The sequence below is a fragment of the Nuphar pumila genome, chromosome 10, assembly GCF_984573655.1.
Source record: "Nuphar pumila chromosome 10, dmNupPumi1.hap1.1, whole genome shotgun sequence".
NCBI lineage: Eukaryota > Viridiplantae > Streptophyta > Magnoliopsida > Nymphaeales > Nymphaeaceae > Nuphar > Nuphar pumila.
In genome coordinates, this window is record NC_143258.1 from 104,401,230 (window position 1) to 104,420,014 (window position 18,785).

The 18,785-nt window shown below is 38.3% G+C and overlaps 1 protein-coding gene across 1 annotated transcript; it reads right to left on the reverse strand.

The window, feature by feature from the left end:
- Positions 1-1,293: 1,293 nt before the first annotated feature.
- On the reverse strand, positions 1,294-13,100 carry LOC149827740 (perakine reductase-like). Its single transcript, XM_090019586.1, has 7 exons — positions 13,019-13,100; positions 11,472-11,639; positions 6,486-6,689; positions 5,310-5,482; positions 4,539-4,635; positions 3,595-3,748; positions 1,294-1,572 (listed from the first exon to the last, which is right to left on the reverse strand). Exons 1-7 carry the CDS (start codon positions 13,067-13,069, stop codon positions 1,370-1,372), a joined length of 1,050 nt encoding a protein of 349 aa, XP_089875712.1. The 5' UTR covers positions 13,070-13,100; the 3' UTR covers positions 1,294-1,369.
- Between the last annotated feature and the right edge of the window lie 5,685 nt (positions 13,101-18,785).

Below are 18,785 nucleotides of genomic sequence, written 5' to 3' on the forward strand. Positions count from 1 at the left end.
TTACTAAACTTCCAAATTTAGATATGGATCAATTGTATAGATCCAATAATTATTACAAAATCTCAAATAAGAACAAAAATCAAACTGCAAAAATAGATCCAAAATGATCCCATAGGTCTAGATTCTCTACCTCTCCTACTCCTGTATCATTCTCTCTGAGTTGAATAATTAAGACTCATCTTTGAGTTTGGCTTACATACTTTTTCAAATTATTTTCCATCTTCTAAGTTGTGGGTCTATAATCCAAAACTCGATCTATACACTACTCCATAACTAGGTGTCTTGTTGGATTTGGTCCAAAATACATAAAAAGGCCAAGAATATCTTCCTGAACCATCCATTATTATCATGTGTCTCGTTATGCTAATTTGAATCAAATGGATCTAGAATGTGTGTCATAAAGAAGGACTGAATCTCTGACACTAGAATATCTGCCACTTTATGCTCCACATGTTGATATTGATGATTCATGAGCAATCTCAGGATTGGGGAAATTTGTGGATTAGGTAAACCATAAGAGGGTTGTTTTTGGGCAAGATTTGGGTTAGACAAAACTGGTTTAGATTGTTTTTGGATGCAAGTATTAGATACGGTGAGGGGGTCCATTTTGTATTGGGTCTAAATGATTGTGGTTCAGATCTAAATTGGGTTTATCTTGGAATTGATAATGGATATTCTAGGATAGTTTCGGGAGGATCCAATAGAATAGATCTGAATTCATTGGGATCCAAATCTCTTACAGCCAAGAGGGCTCCACCTTCCTAGTTAAGGGTGATGATCGATAGTTTGTCACCTGACATGGGACTATCATAGTTTGAAACCCGTGCGGGGGCATTCCTTGCTGTAAGGTTGAAGCAAGGAGTACTGATCCCGTCCTTTGACATATGACGGGTTCCATATGCATCCTACATTCAACCCTAGCTGTCCAATCAACAGCTAGGATTGCTTCACATCTTCACTTGGATGTGGACTGATCCTAGCTGTCCAGATGCTTCAATTGAACGGCTAGGATTGACATAGGATGGAATCCGTTGTATGTCAAAGGACAGGATCCTTTTTGCAAAGCAAGATGTACTTTTCAGTTGGCAGGGGGGACTTCAAGGATTTTTTTTTTTTATGAAAGGCAAGCTAGGGTTAGGCAGACCCCCACCAGTAATTATTCAACATACCACTGAGGTTTGAACCTGCAACATCCCACCACAAGGAGACTCACTGATAGCTCCTACCAACCACTCGGAGCAGCCTTTGGTAGTTCTCTGAGTTCAAATGGAACTACAAGAAAACATCAACTCATAACTGAAAGTGACCAGATTTTTATTTTGTTTCAAATGGAACTACAAGTCCTCATTAGAGAGCATTAACAATCACTTCAATTGTAGGGACTAAGTTGGTGCCACTCTTTTGGTGGTGTAATTGCAAACTTCCATGTGCTCTTGTACAAGTTATCAGGATTTCTCAAACCAGCAACCTCATCGTTAGGCACTGCATCAGATATTTCATTTATGTCCTCTGAAGAGAGCTTCACCCCCAAAGAGCCAATGTTGTCATCTAAGTTCTTGATCTTAGTAGTACCTAACATAAAGAAACAAACACTTTTAAGAATGAGTTGTTTTTGGTAAAATGTTAAAAAAAAAAAGGGTTTAAAAGATAAATATTTGATCTGTGTAGTGCCTGACTTTAAAGACTCAAGAATGTGAATGGTTTCAAACAAGAAGCTTTTAGCCCCAATGGAGGGTTGGCGTAGTGGGGTGGGGCCTTGGCTGATAGGCGGTTCGATTCTCATGGGTGTCACCCCTCTGTGCAAGTCAATGTGTAGCATAGGTCCGGGGGCAGGGGTTCTAGCCTTGGAGTTTTACGCTGCCGGCACGATGACCGTAGGTATGGAAAGGCTGAGCCAGTGCGACCAGGTCTTCATGCATGGGCGGTTAATTTCTTCGGGATATAAATTAAAAAAAAGAAGAAGCTTTTTTCTTTCTTTTTTCAGTTACAGTGGAATTTGTTAGATTTTTAGACTGCTCTAGGTGGATTTGTAACCACTGTGTAGTCTAGACTGACTCCTGTTCGACAGCAAAACTCTGGGCACTAGCCTCCTTGCCCACAAGCAGCAACGGTTTCTATATATTATTTTTGAAAAGAACAACTTGTATGCTCTTACATATGAGTAGAGGTGGGCCGTAGGATACCCGGCCCAATTCGGGTCAGGCTCGAGGTGCAATTTTCATCCCAGGCCTGAATCAAGTTAGGGTGGATCTAATAAGGCTGGGCCTCTGTGTAAATTACACAGGGCTTCACAGGCCCAGCCAGTTAACTGGGTCGGGCTGGGCCTAAAGGACCCGGGCCAATCCCGAGTATAATTGAGTCGGGCTGTGCTCGGGCCAAGACACGGGTTGGGCCTGTCAGGCCCTAACCAGGCCAGCACGGTGGCCACCCCTACATGTGAGTAGGGATGCAAAACTAACCGAGCAGAGTTCTTAACAAGTTACAGTCAGCTCAAACTGGGCGTTATAAAGAAAAAGGGTCCCAGTTTGTAACCATTGCATGAAACAAACGCCTAATTGCAAAGTTCACATCTCAGTTTGTAACCGGGTCGCATGTAAGCATCAGCGAGTCCAACCTAATCGGATTTGGAGTCGGATTGAATCAGATAAAATCACACTCAGATCCAACTAGCTTAGAATTTGATATCTACATGTAATGGATGCACAACTCAATACTGAGACTGGGTCTAAATATTGCGAGCAGGTTATATGTTCCCCCCAGAAACACTCACTGTAGCTACAGTGCATGTTCCGGGGTCCCCACTGAGCGTCATGTGGCGCTTAGTGTAGTGTACGGGGGAGCCGTACATCCTGCAGGCCAGGGCCGTACCTGTGTTTTATGGGGCCTGAGGTGGAGGGAAAAAATGGGCCCCCTATTAATAATAGTAGTTCAGGGGATAGGGCTTCGAAATTTTTTGAGCCCCTATTAAAAATAGGCTCCCTAAAAATAGGCCCCCTATTAATAGTAGGAGTCCAGGGGCAGCACCTCGGAATTTTTTGAGCCCCCTATTAATAGTAGGAGTTCGAGGGCAACGCCTCCAATTTTTTTGGGGCCCCTATTGAAAATGGAATCCCTATTAAAAATGGGCTCCTAAATTTTTTTTTGGCCCAGGGGCCCTAAGGCCCAAGTCTCATTGGCCTCTTGACAGGTCCGGCTCTGCTGCAGGCTAATGTACGGCGATGTACAACACCCTGTACACCCCACTGAGCGCGCTCAGTGGGAACCTCGGAACATGCACTGTAGCTACAGTGCATGTTCGGGGGGTGCACACGCAACACCCTCTCCTACCGAATCCCACTAATCTGATTTGGATTCAGGTCGGATGTAATTCGACGTGTTGATATCCCTAGAGTATAAGCATATACCATTTATCTTACTAACCCTTGCATATGAAGCTTGAACACAAGGGATCACTTTTCAAAGCCCAGAACCTTCATGTTTCTTTTGTCACAGGAAGGTTCAAAAACATCACTGTCCAGACTACCTAGTTGTCCTCTTAAGGCCGTGTTTGAAGGGGGGGGGGGAGGAGAGGAAGGGAAAAGAAACTGAGTATACCTGGTATTGGTACAACATCATCACCTTGATGAAGAACCCATGATAGAGCAAGCTGAGCAGCAGTGCAGCTGTGCTTTGTGGCTATATCTGAAATGCGTGTGAATAAATGCTTGTTTTTGTTGAAATTTTCTCCACAAAACCTAGGGTGTCTAACCTGCCAAGGGACTTTGCTTAGTAGTTTCAAAAAGGCAACCTTGAATCAGAATCCCACTATAGCAACACAAAATGGAAAAAATGCACCAAACTTGAGGATGTCAATAGATCGGACATCCGTTAAAATGGATGGGTCCAGACCCAGATCCGATTAAGAGGTGTTGATATTGGATCTGGATCCAAATCCGATAAAGATTACATAAACCAGACCCGATCCTCAGCTGAATTATATCATTTCTTGAAAATCTCGCAATAAAATAGAGAGATTTTAAAAAAAAATGTCCGATATTTGTGACTGTGGTTTGACTCAAGCTTAGCTTAGCTTTTGGTTAAGTTTGAGGTGCAAGGCGAAAAGTGAGATCATAAAGATTTGAGAACTTTAATAATCAATAGAAAAATAAAGAAGAATATTTGTTAGTAATCAATCCAACCTCTTTGAAGTTTCTCTACATTGGCTACTTACAAGGAAAAACTGTAATTTTAATAATTAAGCGTAGACCAAATGATCCAAATGTCAAAACAAGATTTTTAATGAATCTTTCAAGCGGAATTACTCCTTGCTCTCAACCTGCATCATTCTCCCCGAGTTGAAAAAATACTTGCCTAACCAAATTCTTTTTTTTTTATTGTCAAGGCTAACCAAATTCTCATGAAACAAAAAATCTATATATGATTTGGTTGAAAGGAAGGGATTGTGCTAAGCAAACCAAACTTTTCTCAATAGAATATGATGATACTGTCTCTAATTAAGAGAAAGCAAAGTGGATTAAATGTGATAATTGAAGTTATACCAGTAAGCTTTGCTCTGGCAAACTTTCAAGAACGGCCTTCCCCCCAAAGAAGCCACGCCCAATTGGACTATATGGCACTATCCCAATGCCAAGCTCCCTGCACCAAATCCATTCAAATAATAAATAATCTCATCAAACAAAACCCACACTACCCTTAACTAGGTTTGATGTTTACAAATGTCAAAACCAAACTATGCAAAAAAAAAGTCCCTTTATTGTTTTAAATTAACATTGAGAAACCACTGTTATGATTTGTACGTCTCATTATGATCATCGACTGTAAATCTCTATTAGTATCCTAAAACTCTATTAATACTCCCCTTACCCTGCCTAGAGATAGTTTTTCATTGGCTTTGACCTTGCAGCAAAGGACACACCCCGAGTATTGAACTCACACCCTCCTTAAAGTCGATAGCCTTAAGCTGACTCATCTAGCCAGGTGTGCAAAACCCTTGTGGGACAAATATATATATATATATATATATATATATATATATATATATATATATTATTTTACTAGGTATGGTTTGGGTCTAGTTCATGTAATCCTTATAGTATCCGTGTATGATTTCTTTTATGGTGAGTTCGATTGGACTCGGGTTCAGACCCAGTACCATAATCTCAAATCAGGCCTGGGTTTGGTTCCACCTGGGTCCGAACCAAACCCGACCCGTTGACACCCCTAGCCATGAGTTAACAAAGCATGAAGGGTTATGACTGAAAAGCTCAATATTCATATCAAGAGAATCAAATAAAGCAAATCCAACAAACCTGCAAAGAGGGACTATCTCCTCCTCAATATCACGAGTCCACAAGGACCACTCCATCTGCAAAGCTGTTATGGGGTGAACAGCTTGTGCACGCCTTATAGTGTCAGGGTTAGCCTCAGATAACCCAATGTACTTAATCTTCCCCTCTTCAACTAGCTTCTTCAACTCAGCCATCTACATTTACAAGTTCCATTCTATTACAACTATAATATACAACTATTAAAATATATGTGAATACTTAAAGGTAATAACTTCTAAAAAAAAAAACATGTTTGATCTGTATCCTTCTTTCACAGTTCTTTTTCCAAAATAAATAATAATAATAATCTCTTTCAATAATCTTTGGTTAATTAAAGAGTTGTTACCACCTATTGAGAGAAGCACCACATTAATATCATCTTTGGTCCCACCAGCAATACTCATCACAGACATGTGGGGCCCTAGAGGACATATGGATCTAGAAAAAACCAACTTCATCAAAAGCATATAGTCACAAATCTCACTACCAGGAATTTCTCCGCAAGTGAAAATCTAGCAATAAATTAAATATTTTGTTTTCTTCATAAAAGTTTTTGAGAAATAACGGTGTATTTAAATGTTAAAAATATGTAAGAAAATGCATAAAAATATAAGAACAACATTAAAAATATACAAGCATATAAAAAGATAAATATCGCATTAACAACTCAATAATATCACGATAAGTACATGATATTTTCAAAATCAAAGCTCTTTTGAAAATATCATTTATTTTGGATTATGTCAGTTTTTGAAAATTTCCTGCCAAAAATATTGAGATTTTTCGAAAAAATGCCAATATTTTGTGACTATGATTAGCAGCACTTTTTTTGGAGAGAGAATGATTGACAGCACTTTTACGTTTGGAAAGTGAACAAATTAAGCAATACGCCTGCATGAAAGGAAGCTGTGGAAGGAACATAATAGCGATGTTAGGACTTAGAACTAAGCTTATCTTTCAAAAATAATTGAAAAAAGAAAAGCAGAAGGACAAATTTAATAACCCAAAATTTCTCTAAAAAAATGTAATAACCCAAAATATGGGGTTTTTTAATTAGCTAATAAGTTGGGTAGTTTTCTGTAAATTTCTGAAAATCATAAAAAAGAGAAAATAAAGAAAACGATCTAATTAATAAAGAGAATTAAAAGAAAAACTTACAGTTTCCTCTATAGGCACGGAGGTGTCAACCCTGTGCTGATAGTAGAGATCTATATAGTCCACGTCAAGACGCTGAAGACTAGCTTCACAGCATTTTCTTACATACTCTGGTGTTCCATTGATCACCAACCCTTCTTGCTCAACCTTGACCACACCAAATTTTGTGGCTAATTGGATTTTCTCTCTAGGTAACTGCTTTAGTGACTGCAACATCGGTTCACATAAAATATTTTAAATAAAATCTATCTGTTATCAACCATAGTTACAATCATAGGCGATATTTTGAAAATTGCGATATTAAAGTTTTAAAAGAAGAAACGATTTAAAAGCTAAAATATCATGATATTTTGAAATTTTGAGGATATTTATATTTATCATAATGTTATCGTGATAATATCACACGGCAATATTGTGACCGAAACTATTAAAGCAATATGTGTTATTTGCTAGTTCTAGAATACCTAGTCTAATGAAATACTTGAGATTTAAAAAAAAAAAAGAGAGATTAACTTGTTGCATATTTAGGTTGTCTATCATGTTATTTCTATCATATTAGGGATTCTTTGCTTAACCTATATTTTCTTATTTTCTTATTTTTTTGTTTTATTTTTAAACTCTGTTTTTTACAATATTTATTGAAAATTATAATTTCTCGCGATTTGCCCTACCAAGATATAGCGGAGACTGATGTTTGTGGCTAAAGAAAGTACCAAAATTTCAACAATTTGAATCTAGAAAGCAAACTAAGAATAACTCAGATGACCATATGAATATTCATGTTATAGTTGCATAAAATTTTGTTTATTATTTACTTAATTACACTTTGTTTCAAAAAAGTTTATTGATATAGAACTCGGGCTTTAGCCTATTACTTCTCCTATCAAAACCAGTTTAAATTTGGAGTTTTTTATGGATCAAGTGTGGCCCAAAATTGTCATCTGAAATTTTGGAAGAGCATATTGTACTAAGAGTGGGATAAAGAAAGTAGAGTCCATTCATCCACTTAAGAGTGACTTGACTTATATTTTCTATGTCTTATGTTTGTATTATGAGTGTGTTATTACCATTATCTTATGTGGGTCATTGTTGAGATTGTTATATGTTGCAAGAGATATTTTCGTACCTTCAATATATTTTTTAATGTAATGTTCTCTAGGAACGACCCATTGCTACACCTTCTCTCTTTCTCTGCCCACGTTATTGCAGGGCAAGCACCCCCAAGTCAGCAACTCCTGCAAATTTCACATGGTATCAAAGCTGGGTGAAAATAAGCTCTTCATCAAACCCAGTTGCTGATAAGCATTCTTTTTTATTTCTTGTTTCTTTCATATCTCTTTTATATCTATTTCTTCCTTCCTATCCTCTATTCTTTTCTCCTTTAGTTTTTTCTTTCTTTATTGTTTTTCTTTATTTTTCCTATTTCTTATTTCTTATTTCTTCCCTAGTCTTTTCCTCTATTCAAGATCATTATTTCTGGTTGTTTTTCTTATTTTCTTTGCTTACCGAGTAATACTATATATTATTGTGTCTCAATCGTTCCACTTGTTGGGTTTCATTGTTAAATATAGATAGCTGGTTCCTCTTTTGATTACAGCAATCAGATCAATATTATTGGTGTTTCTTCATATTACATCATCTTCAATCTGTCAAAAAAAAAAGAGAGAGAAAAAGAGGATATATTCCTAGGCTGACATCAACATCTTTATGACCATCTTGTTGTTGTAGATTTTCTATTTGGTTGACGTTCTCAGTGTTGTTGAATACGACCCAAAAAAAGAGGGTTGTGGTAAGCAAAAATAAAAAAAGGTTACCTGATCGTATTTATTTGCTTTCCTGATTTTGCCTTGAGTTCCTGATTTTATATGCTGCACTTCTTTCTCATGGTTTCTTTGATTCTCAGTATTCCCATCAATTCATCCTTCTTGAGCCAACTTGTCACAGATAAGTTGGACACTAACTTTGTTACATGGAAGAAACAAATTATTTCATTTCTCAGCAGCCATGGTTTGATGGGATATTTTGAAGGATCTCTACCCTGTCTGCGGAGTACCTATTGCGCTCTCAAAAGAAGTTGGGTCAGCAAACTAAGGATACTATGGTTCCTAATCATGATTTTGGTGCATGGTCCAGAAACGATCTACTTGTTAAACACTCTTCTTGCTCCTAGCATTAGGCATAATCTTATCTTTGTTTCTCAATTAAATGATCAAATGAATTCTTACATCTCCTCTTCTTCATTTTTTGTTTCTGTGAAGGATATTCACATGAAGCATATGTTCGTTACAGGGAGAAGAAGTGGTAGTCTCTATGTGGTGAATGAAGTTTCGTCGTCCAGTTCAACAATGTCATCACCTTCCTTACCTTGTTCATTGCTTTTGTTCATAGTGAAGTGTCCTGTTAGTGAGATTGAATTATGGTATCGTAGATTAGGGCATTATAATTCTGGTTTCTTAAATGTTTTATGTAATAAAAAACTTTTATTCAGTTAAAAGACAATTGTCATATATATAAGAGTCATGAACTGCCTTCTAGTCATTATAATAAAAGAACTTCATATGTTTAGGGTCCAACACCCATTATGTCTCTTTTCAAGTCTAAATATTATGTCATTCTTGTTTATGATTTTAGTAAATACACTTGGATTTTTTACTTGAAAACCAAGGATCAAGTCTTTTCTATCTTTAAACAATTCAAAGCTTATGTTGAAACTCAATTTTCCAAAAAGATTATTATTTTCCGTAATAATGTGGGTGGTGAATACACATCTAAGCTTTTCACTGAATTCCTACATGATCATGGTATTGTACGAGAGGTGTCATGACCTAAAACAATAGCCAGAATGAAACAACGGAAAGAAAAGATCGACATGTCACTGAGACTGCTCTCACCATGATGATAGACTCAAAATTGAAGGGCTGACTTGTGGACTGAAGCTTTCCATAGTATTGTGTTTCTCACCAATCGAATGCCTTTGGATGGTTTGAATGGTGATAAACTCCCTATTTGAGACTTTTCAGAAAGCATTCATATTATTCTCTTCGTGCATTCGGTTGCAAATGTTTTGTGAATGCAGACAATTCCTTATGCAATAAGTTTGCACCAAGAGTCCGACTATGCAAGTTTGTTGGACATGATGAATTTAAAGGATACACGTGCTTTAACCCCATAGTGACAAACGTTCAAAATGACAAAATATCGTTTTTCAAAACTCGCAAGAATTTGAAAATTTTTCATAAATCTCACATTTTTTGGCAAAAGCTCAGCAATAAAAAATAAATAAAAAAATTTATAAGAAAATAGTAATAAAAAATAATTAAAAATACGAACATGGTTTTTTCATGATAAATGGCTGTTTAAAACAGAAATATCATGTTTAAATTGCGGTATTTATGTTTTTTCATAAATCTCATGATATTTTGAAAATCTCGCAAGAAATTGTCATTTTAAACTTTCAGGCAATTTCTCGTGATATTATCACAAGATTTTCGTAAATCTCCTGATATTTGTCACTATGGCTTTAACTTGGAAACAAATTGTGTTTTCATATCTAGACATGTCGTTTTTAGTGAGAATTAGTGTGCTGTCCATGTTGGCTCTGAGAATTATGCTGAGTTCAAGTATGTGCTAACTTTTTGGCCAACCACTGCATCTGCTGTTAATGATCATAGTTTGGTGCAGCATCAACAAAGTCGTCAGATAGATGATATTGTCAATCAGCCAATGAGAACCAATGCTAAATTTAGAATCGTTGAAGATTAAAACCCAAGTATATACCAGTATTCAGCCTGATAGTTCAAAACTGCCAAAAAATGCTTCAACATGTGGTATGATAGGTGAAAATGTGTATGTTACTGTTGAATTAACAAATGCAGTTTCAACAGTATCCTTGGTGTAGGCAAGACGTTCCAAGGTGCAGTCTACTATACAATTTTTTTTGAGATAAAATAAAAAATGGCTACAATTATTAATAAAAAACTATTTCATATGGACAAATCAAACTATTTGTTGCAGTCAGGGCTGGGCTGGGCTACAAAAATGGATAAAAATCTATTTCAAATGGAATCAGGGCTGGGCTAGGACTGGGCTTTTAAAAAAAAAAAAAACCCTAGCTACGCCTTTGTGTGTAAGGGATATTTTCATAACCTTAATATTTTTTTTAATATAATGTTCTCCAGGGAGTCTCCTCATTGCAGTCAAGAGGAACGACGCATAGCTGCACCTCCTCTCTTTCTCTCCTCAAGTTATTGCAGGGAACACACCCCAAGACAACAACTCCTGCAAATCTCACAATTGTTACATGATATTTACATCTCTCTAGGGCTGCAAACAGATCACATACAAGCTGGATCCGGACTGTTTTGAATCCAAATCTGAAATTTGTGCAGTCAATCCCAATCTAAGTCCAAATCCCAGTATCCAGTGATGTAAGATTGGATCCGGATCTGAAATATATAGTCTGGTAAAAAAAACTACCAAAGCCAAGGTCTTTATGGATCTGAAATATAGTCAGCTAAAAGAAGACCAAAGTAAAGCTTTTTACATGTAAACATGTAGAAACGAATCAGATTAAATCTGAATGCGAATATACATCCTATATATAACATAGTTTGGATCTAACTATCTGAATGTGTAAATCCAAATCCTATCTGAGTACCCTTTCTTCCATTCAGATCTTAGTTTAGTTATCCATATCTAGAAAAAGCGTCAGATTCAGATAGGAGGTCCAACCAAACTCAATCAGTTTGCAAACCCTATATCTATGCCTCATAGACAAGAAGTAGAACAAAAACAAGCATACAACTACGCTAGCACCAAAGGGGTTAGCATAGTTGGGGCGGGCCTTAGCTGTCAGACGGGCGGTCGGGGTTCGACTCCTGTGGGCGATACCTTATTGCATATAAGCTGAAACAAGGCAAGGGCAAGGGGTGCACCACGGTTTACACCTTCGGGTGGTCTCCCATTATGCATGGAAAAAAGAAGGCTTACCTTGCCAACCAAGATCTCGTTGGTATGAGGCCCATACATATCAGCTGTGTCAAAAAATGTGATTCCTTTGTCAAAAGCATACTTTAAGATAGCAATGCCTTCTTCCTCTGAGACTGGAGCATTGTATACGCCACTGAGTCCCATGCAACCATATCCCAACTTTGATACCTATCAGAAAAAACAACACCAAAAAGAGATGCTATTGTGATGATATGTTTGGATGCTTTAGGCTGGAATTCTATTGTACTTGGAGCCAAGAACATGGAGTTCCTAGTTTGGGAGATCCAGTTTCTATATTGCACTCAAAAATATTAAAAAGGAGAAAAATCAGATTTAATCCAAGCATGGGTCTCTCAGGGACGCGTGGATCAAGGTATGGGCTCCATATCAGGTCAGAGTGGGCTCTCACGGGTTACCATCCGAGCTCACCCTGATGCCGTTCATCCATGCTATGAACAGCATCTAGAATGCCATGAATGAATCTATGTTTTGAGCCATTCATTTTGCAAAATCAAAATGTCATTCATCTAAGGTATCAACGGCTCTGAAAAAAATGTGGGACCCATCTAAGAGATACAGAGTCCATCTTGGATGCTGTTCATCACATGGATGAACGGCATTAGGGTGAGCTCTGACGATAATCCGTCAAAGCGCACTCTGACCTGAACCATAATGGTGAAAGGATGAACTGCAGATCTTCGGATCTCTTGTCTGAGAACCCTTGGATGCATTCAAACGAATCCGGAACGGGTAAAATCACATGGCACAAAATTTGTGCATTAAGCAGCTGATTGCCCTCCATCCGGCCTTGGGTCCCACAACTGACAGGCCTGTCCCCAAGATGGAGGTGATCAGGTGCTTAATGAATAAATATTTGTGCAACCTGATCTTTTCACGATTCAAAACACACCCTGAGGGTGCGTTTGGTTACCTTGATCTATGAGGAGAACAAAGGTTTCGTGGACGATGCCTGGGGCCCATGTCTTGATCCAACCTCCTTGCAAATGGAGTATCTCAAAACCATGGGTTTGAGAGCGATAGGATGAAAAAAACGGGTCGGATTTCAGATCCAGGCATTACTAAATCCGATGATGTTTGTAGCGTAGATGGGGCACCAGACTCACCACACAAACATAGGTGGCCCTTGTTTTCTCGAAAATTTGTGGGGCCCACAATGTCCTGAAGATTTTCATAATAACAGAGACTCAATGAAGAGAATTAATTTTGACCACCAATTTCCCTCGCACGGGGAATACCGCGTTTGGACACGTTTGGTTGGAAATCCGTAGGAATCGGAATTCCTGAGCCACTGAATCATCAAATTAAACAAGGAATCCCAGAAGTTTTCCGCGAATTTTACACGAAAACAGAATCCTGAGCTCGACGTACCCAAACACCAGAATTCTGTTGGAGAGCAGAGATAGGAAAAGGGGAAGAGGGCAATAAGAAGTCCGCCGTTCACACCCGTAAAATCTCGATAAATAACGCGAAGTGATGTGCAAACACTGTGGAAGTAAATAAGAGATAGGGAGCATTTCGGACATTACCTCGAGGCCCTGGCTTCCCAATTTGACGGTCGGGATGATCGGATCCGCCATTTTTAACGGCCACCGGAGCTTCGCGGGAGTCTTGTGAGGCGGGAGAGAGAGGGAGGGAGCTTTATATGCACGTTATCTCTTTGCCCAAAGGGATATTTACCAAAATGTATATGGTTTACGTTGTGAAGGACGAGAAAGATACTTACTTGACTTTTTTTTTTGGTGGCCCTTGAAATTGTGGATGCAAGTCAATAAGTGGGACTGCAAATGGATCGGATATGGTCCTGATTCTACCTGATCCAAAACCGACCCAACCCGAATTGCCAGATCCGAACCAGATTGTTGATGTAAACTTGAATGTGCATCAGAAGTAGGGGTGGCAATCGGGTCGGGTTGGCGGGTCGGGTTGGCGGGTTGGCGTGTCAGCATACCTCAACCCGAACCTGACCCGTTTATTAAACAGGTCGGCTGTGGCAAACACGAACCCGACCCGTTTAATAAACGGGTAACCCGACACGACCCGCCAACCCATTTAATAAATGGGTTGGGTCGGGTAAACGGGTTTTCAGGTTCGTGGGTCAGGTTGGCGGGTTGACGGATCGGGTTGGCGGGTCGGGTTGACGGGTCGGGTTGGCAGGTCGCGTTGACGGGTTGACAGGTCGGGCAGACGGGTTGGCGGGTTGGCATACCCCCAACCCGAACCCGACCTGTTTAATAAACGGGTTACGCGGGTCGACCCGTTTATTAAACGGGTTGGCTTAAGCCCAACCCGAACCCGCCTAAGAGGCGGGTTGGCAGGTCGGGTTGGCGGGTCGTGTCAGAAATTGCCACCCCTAATCAGAAGTATGTGCAGAAATACTGGATCCAGTTAAAGGAGAGGAAGGGTTTATATTGGGTACTTAAATCGTAATTTCTGATAACATGGACAGTGGGTCTTTTCTAAATAATGATTAATTTGTTTTTTCACGACTCTAAATTATTGGTACAGTGGGACAACTTGGAAATAACAATGCCGTGCTTGTGTCATTGCATGCGTTATTTGGAAAAGGAGAAGTTTGCTTGTCATGACACTTAACGCATATTAGATGAGCAACACAAAGAGATTCCAAGATTAATGAAATTGGGTTATATTTGAGAGGCTTCATTTTTATTTTTTTATATTTACACAGAACAAACCGGCCTAAGGTACTTGAGTCACTGTCCCGGCAAATGGGCTTACCCTTTCTTGTCAGGAAGTCACTAAGCTTCGGCATGTGCAAGGGGTGATGCTATGAGATTTGAACATAGACAGCCTGCCTAGGCCACCAAGCCCTTTTGAGCATGTGATATTGAAAATCACCACTAACAGTGATTTTCATTATCCACCACACATCCTGTAAGGAGGGATGATGGTACTTAAATATCCTTGAGAGGAGCTTAAAAGGACTCCTCATGGTGGTGCTCACGCGGTAGTGGATATTAAAAATATTATCATTGGTGGTGATTTTAAATATCACCTCATCTCAACCCCTCCTTAGGGCACGTTTGGGAGTGAGAATGACGTAGAAAAAGTGATACAAAATGAAAATTATTTTGTATGTTTTTTTTTTCAACCCTTCCAAACGAGCGAAAAAAAAAATTTAAAGTTTTTCTAAAAGTATACTCTTTGATAGAAAAGATTCTTTTATGTGGAGCAATGTTTCCTACCAAGAAAAATGACGAGGTTCACTCTTCCACCATCACTACCCATCATCTCACCCTCGCCACTACCCACCTCTCCAATAAATGCCCTTTCTCATGATGATTTTTCACTATCCATCTCACCACTAGCACTACCACCCACTAGGGGTGGCAATCGTGTCGGGTTGGTGGGTCAGCATACCTCAACCCGAACCCAACCCGTTTATTAAACGGGTTGGCTGGGGCAAATACGAACCCGGCCCGTTTAATAAACGGGTAACCCAACACGACCCGCCAACCCATTTAATAAATGGGTTGGATCGGGTAAACGGGTTCTCAGGTTGGCAGGTCGGGTTGGCAGACGGGTTGGCATACCCCCAACCCGACCCATTTAATAAACGGGTTAGGCGAGTCGACCCGTTTATTAAACGGGTTGGCTTAAGCCCAACCCGAACCCCCATAAGAGGCGGGTTGGCGGGTCGTGTCAGGTTTTGCCACCCCTACCACCCACCATCGCTCACCTCCCAAAAAAATGTGGTTGGAGTAGCACCACCACCTCACTCCCCACCATCTGGCTCACCAACACGCATCACCACCCACATCCCAAAAAATGGTGTGGAGAAGCACTAACACCACCACCCCCTCCTTTTCTCTTTCATTTTTTTTATGATTTTTCATTTTATTTTTCTCATACTACCCAAACAAGTGAAAATTTTTTATTTTAAAAAAATTATCATATCAAAACTTTTAGTAGGCAATTTTTTTTCTATAACAGTTTTTCTTACTTCCAAACGTGCCCTTAGCATTTTAGTAATTGACCAAAAAGCCACCACCATTGACAAAAGACAGCTCAACCTTCAAATTTTACCTTGGACACACACACTTCAAGTAACCACCTCAAATAGAAAATAACAAACTTTGTCTTTAATTCAGACAACTCATTTATGTCATCTTATGATTTTTGTTAAACAATTGTCAGACATGAGCACAGCAACAAAAGTTTAAAATGACAATTTATTTAGTTGTATTTTTCATGAGATTTTGAAAAAAAATATTTATATCATGTTTTTTCTGGAAAAAACTTGGTTAGAATTAAGTAAAATAAAATTTAAACAAAATAAAAGTTAAAAAAAAAATTAAACGGGTTCAACGTGGGAGCTATTTAGTAAGTTTTATTTTTTATGACGAGGACCCCTCACTCAAGCGAAGAAAACCTCGGGTGGGCCCGACGACTACCCGCCTTACATGGCTCACCTCTGAAAGCTATGGACACACCAGTACACAACTCAACCCCTTCACAACCACCCCACTGGCCATGCAAGTGACCCCGCTGTGGTGAGGCATGGTCATACAACTTGTGAAAGTTACCAAGTTCACAAAAATGTCACGAGTTCAAAACCCCTTGCTGCAAACATGTGGCTAGTGATGGTTTTTGTTTCCTTAGTCTGGCCAAGAAGGGTGTGAATAAATCCAAGTGGTAAAAGTTGAGTTGATACCAACTAATTCTACTTGGTATGCAACTACTAAATCCTTCATAAAAACAATGGATCCAGCAAGGGGATTCCAAAGTTTAATTTGGTTTCTATTAATTATCATATACCATGAGTTTTAAACCCACGGTTGGCCGTAAGGCCCAAGCTGGTGTTTTACGTTGGTAATCCAGGTTATCTAATCAATGAAAACGGTCTCAAACCTATTCATGAAAAAATTAGTAGTTTTTTGATATATTTTTTTTAATTCTGACCATACAGAATTCTGACCATTAATTCTGACCATACAGAAAAAATTATTAAAAATCGATACTTGGATCATGAATTTTGAATAGAAAAAATGGCATTTGGAGCTTTTAAAATTTATGAAAATGATACGCAGTTGATTTTTCTTAACTCCGCCTATGTATAACTGTTTAGTTACACACTGTCGGTCCCAAGCCCGGATAAAAGAGGAGGGTTACGGTAGGCCTGTGACAGCCAGCATAAAAACTTAGTCATACCTTATGAATATGAACCAATATGAGAAGACCCATAATGATTTTCTTTGTTGGTTCATATCGCCGACCCCAATTGTTTTGGGATGAAGGCGTAGTTGTTGTTGTTGTTGTTGTTGTATACGCAGTTGATTTTTGAAGCCTTATAAAAACCTATCCTGCATCAGAATCAAATGCTCTAAGAACTGATTCCTATAAAAACAAGCATATAGATTACATCTGTAAGGTCAGAATTTTGAAAAAAAAATACCAAAAATTCAATAAAATTTCCCATTGAGTAGGTTTGGGACAGTTGTCAATGGGGAGGTTTTCATTGCCCATCTAAAAAATATCACTTTATATTTTGATAAATCAATTTCGTTCAGAAAACAAAAATATCAGCATATAAAAAAAAATAAACGTTGGTTCCTTTGCGAGATCACCATATTCTTTGACCGGCCTTGTATCTGCTCGGCCAATTGACCCCTCGCCTGGTTCCTGAAACCTCTGAGGTAAACTCTGTCTCCATATAAATATATGAAATATAAACAACACATAAATATCACGTAAAAAAGATGCACTATTTTTCAATTACATGATATTTTGAAAGCATCACCTCCTTTTAGTGTATTTCGGACTTAAAACATGTTATTTCAAAATATTGATAATATGACAAAGATAGGCAGATGTAGAATCTATCATAATTAATAAACATTGATGCCTTCTTCGTGTTTGGACCTAACCACAAAATGTTAGATCTAATCATAAAGATTTGATTGGACAAAGATAGGCTAATTTATCATCAATTGTGACAAAATTTGGCCAACAAGGGCTCCACACACCAGGCTAGGCAGTTGGCTTAAGGTGTTGTGAGTTCGATATCCAGGTGTGCATCCTTTGCCACAAGGAGAAATGATGCATTTTTTTAGATAGGCAAGCAGGGGTATTTGGATTCAGACTCATATGAAGATCTGCTAAAGCCAAATCTGGATCTGACTAGCTTAAAATCTGACATATGCATGTATTCGGATTTCAATTTTAGTCAGAATGTCGATGTCAATATTGAGTCCTGGTCAGATTTTTACTTGGATCCAATTTTGCTACCAAACCATTTTCGTCCCTATCAGCTAAAATGGATAGACAATGAAGTTGGTCAAGAACTGGGTCCTACTAAACAGGTCCAATATGGGTTCGATTGAAGATATTCCATGTCCTCATCTAGAGACAATATGAATTCCGGCAAGCCCTCAAATGGTATCCAAACCATAGCATCAGATTCTTGTATCACGCTTCTGGATTAGATATGTTCGGGTTGAGTGGATGTGGGTCCAAAGAAGGTAAAAAATTATTGTCGTATCCCATCAAAATTGAGCCTAACCAAATGTGTTTCACATTTTCTTTGCATGGAAACCAATATTAAATATCCCATCAGAATTGAGCCTATAACTTTTTTGTTTTGAGTCAGAGTCGATAACCCCTCTTGGGTTCCTATTTTTTAGTTCAAAATCTGAAATAGGAGCATGTTCTACAGACTAGAACGAGCGCGGTTGCACCCTTTCTGTCTGTTTTATGTTATTTTATTGTTATCTATTTTAAAATCAAGAAAAATAAAATAAAAAAATTGGCAAATAAACACATTAGCTTTCCAATGCCACCATGATCACCTTGATCTAATAAGCGATTGTAAAGAAACGTTCTCTGAAAGATAGACTGTTCAGTTGTTCCAGTCTGCAAAGCATGCTTATATTTCGGTTTTGAAACTCAAAAATAGAAATCTTAAAGGGGTTTTTGGTTCTGACTTAAAACAAGAAAATTATAGGCTTGTGTCTCAGCTTTCCAACAACTATAAAAATACAGGTTTTTAACATTGGATCGTAGAGATACAGAACAGAAAATAGAGACTACTTTGCAAAAAATATATATGTAATTTTTCTCCTACATATATATATATGTGTGTGTGTGTGTGAAGTTCCTCCTATATATGCGATTTTTCTTATGTATATGCAGAGTTTCTCTTAAACATGTGATTTTCTCTTAAATATGTGATTTTCTCCTAAATATATACGGAGTTTCTCTTATATATGCGATTTAACTCCTAAACATGCAATTTTTTCTTAAATATATCTGATTTTCTAAGTTTAACAGGATGTT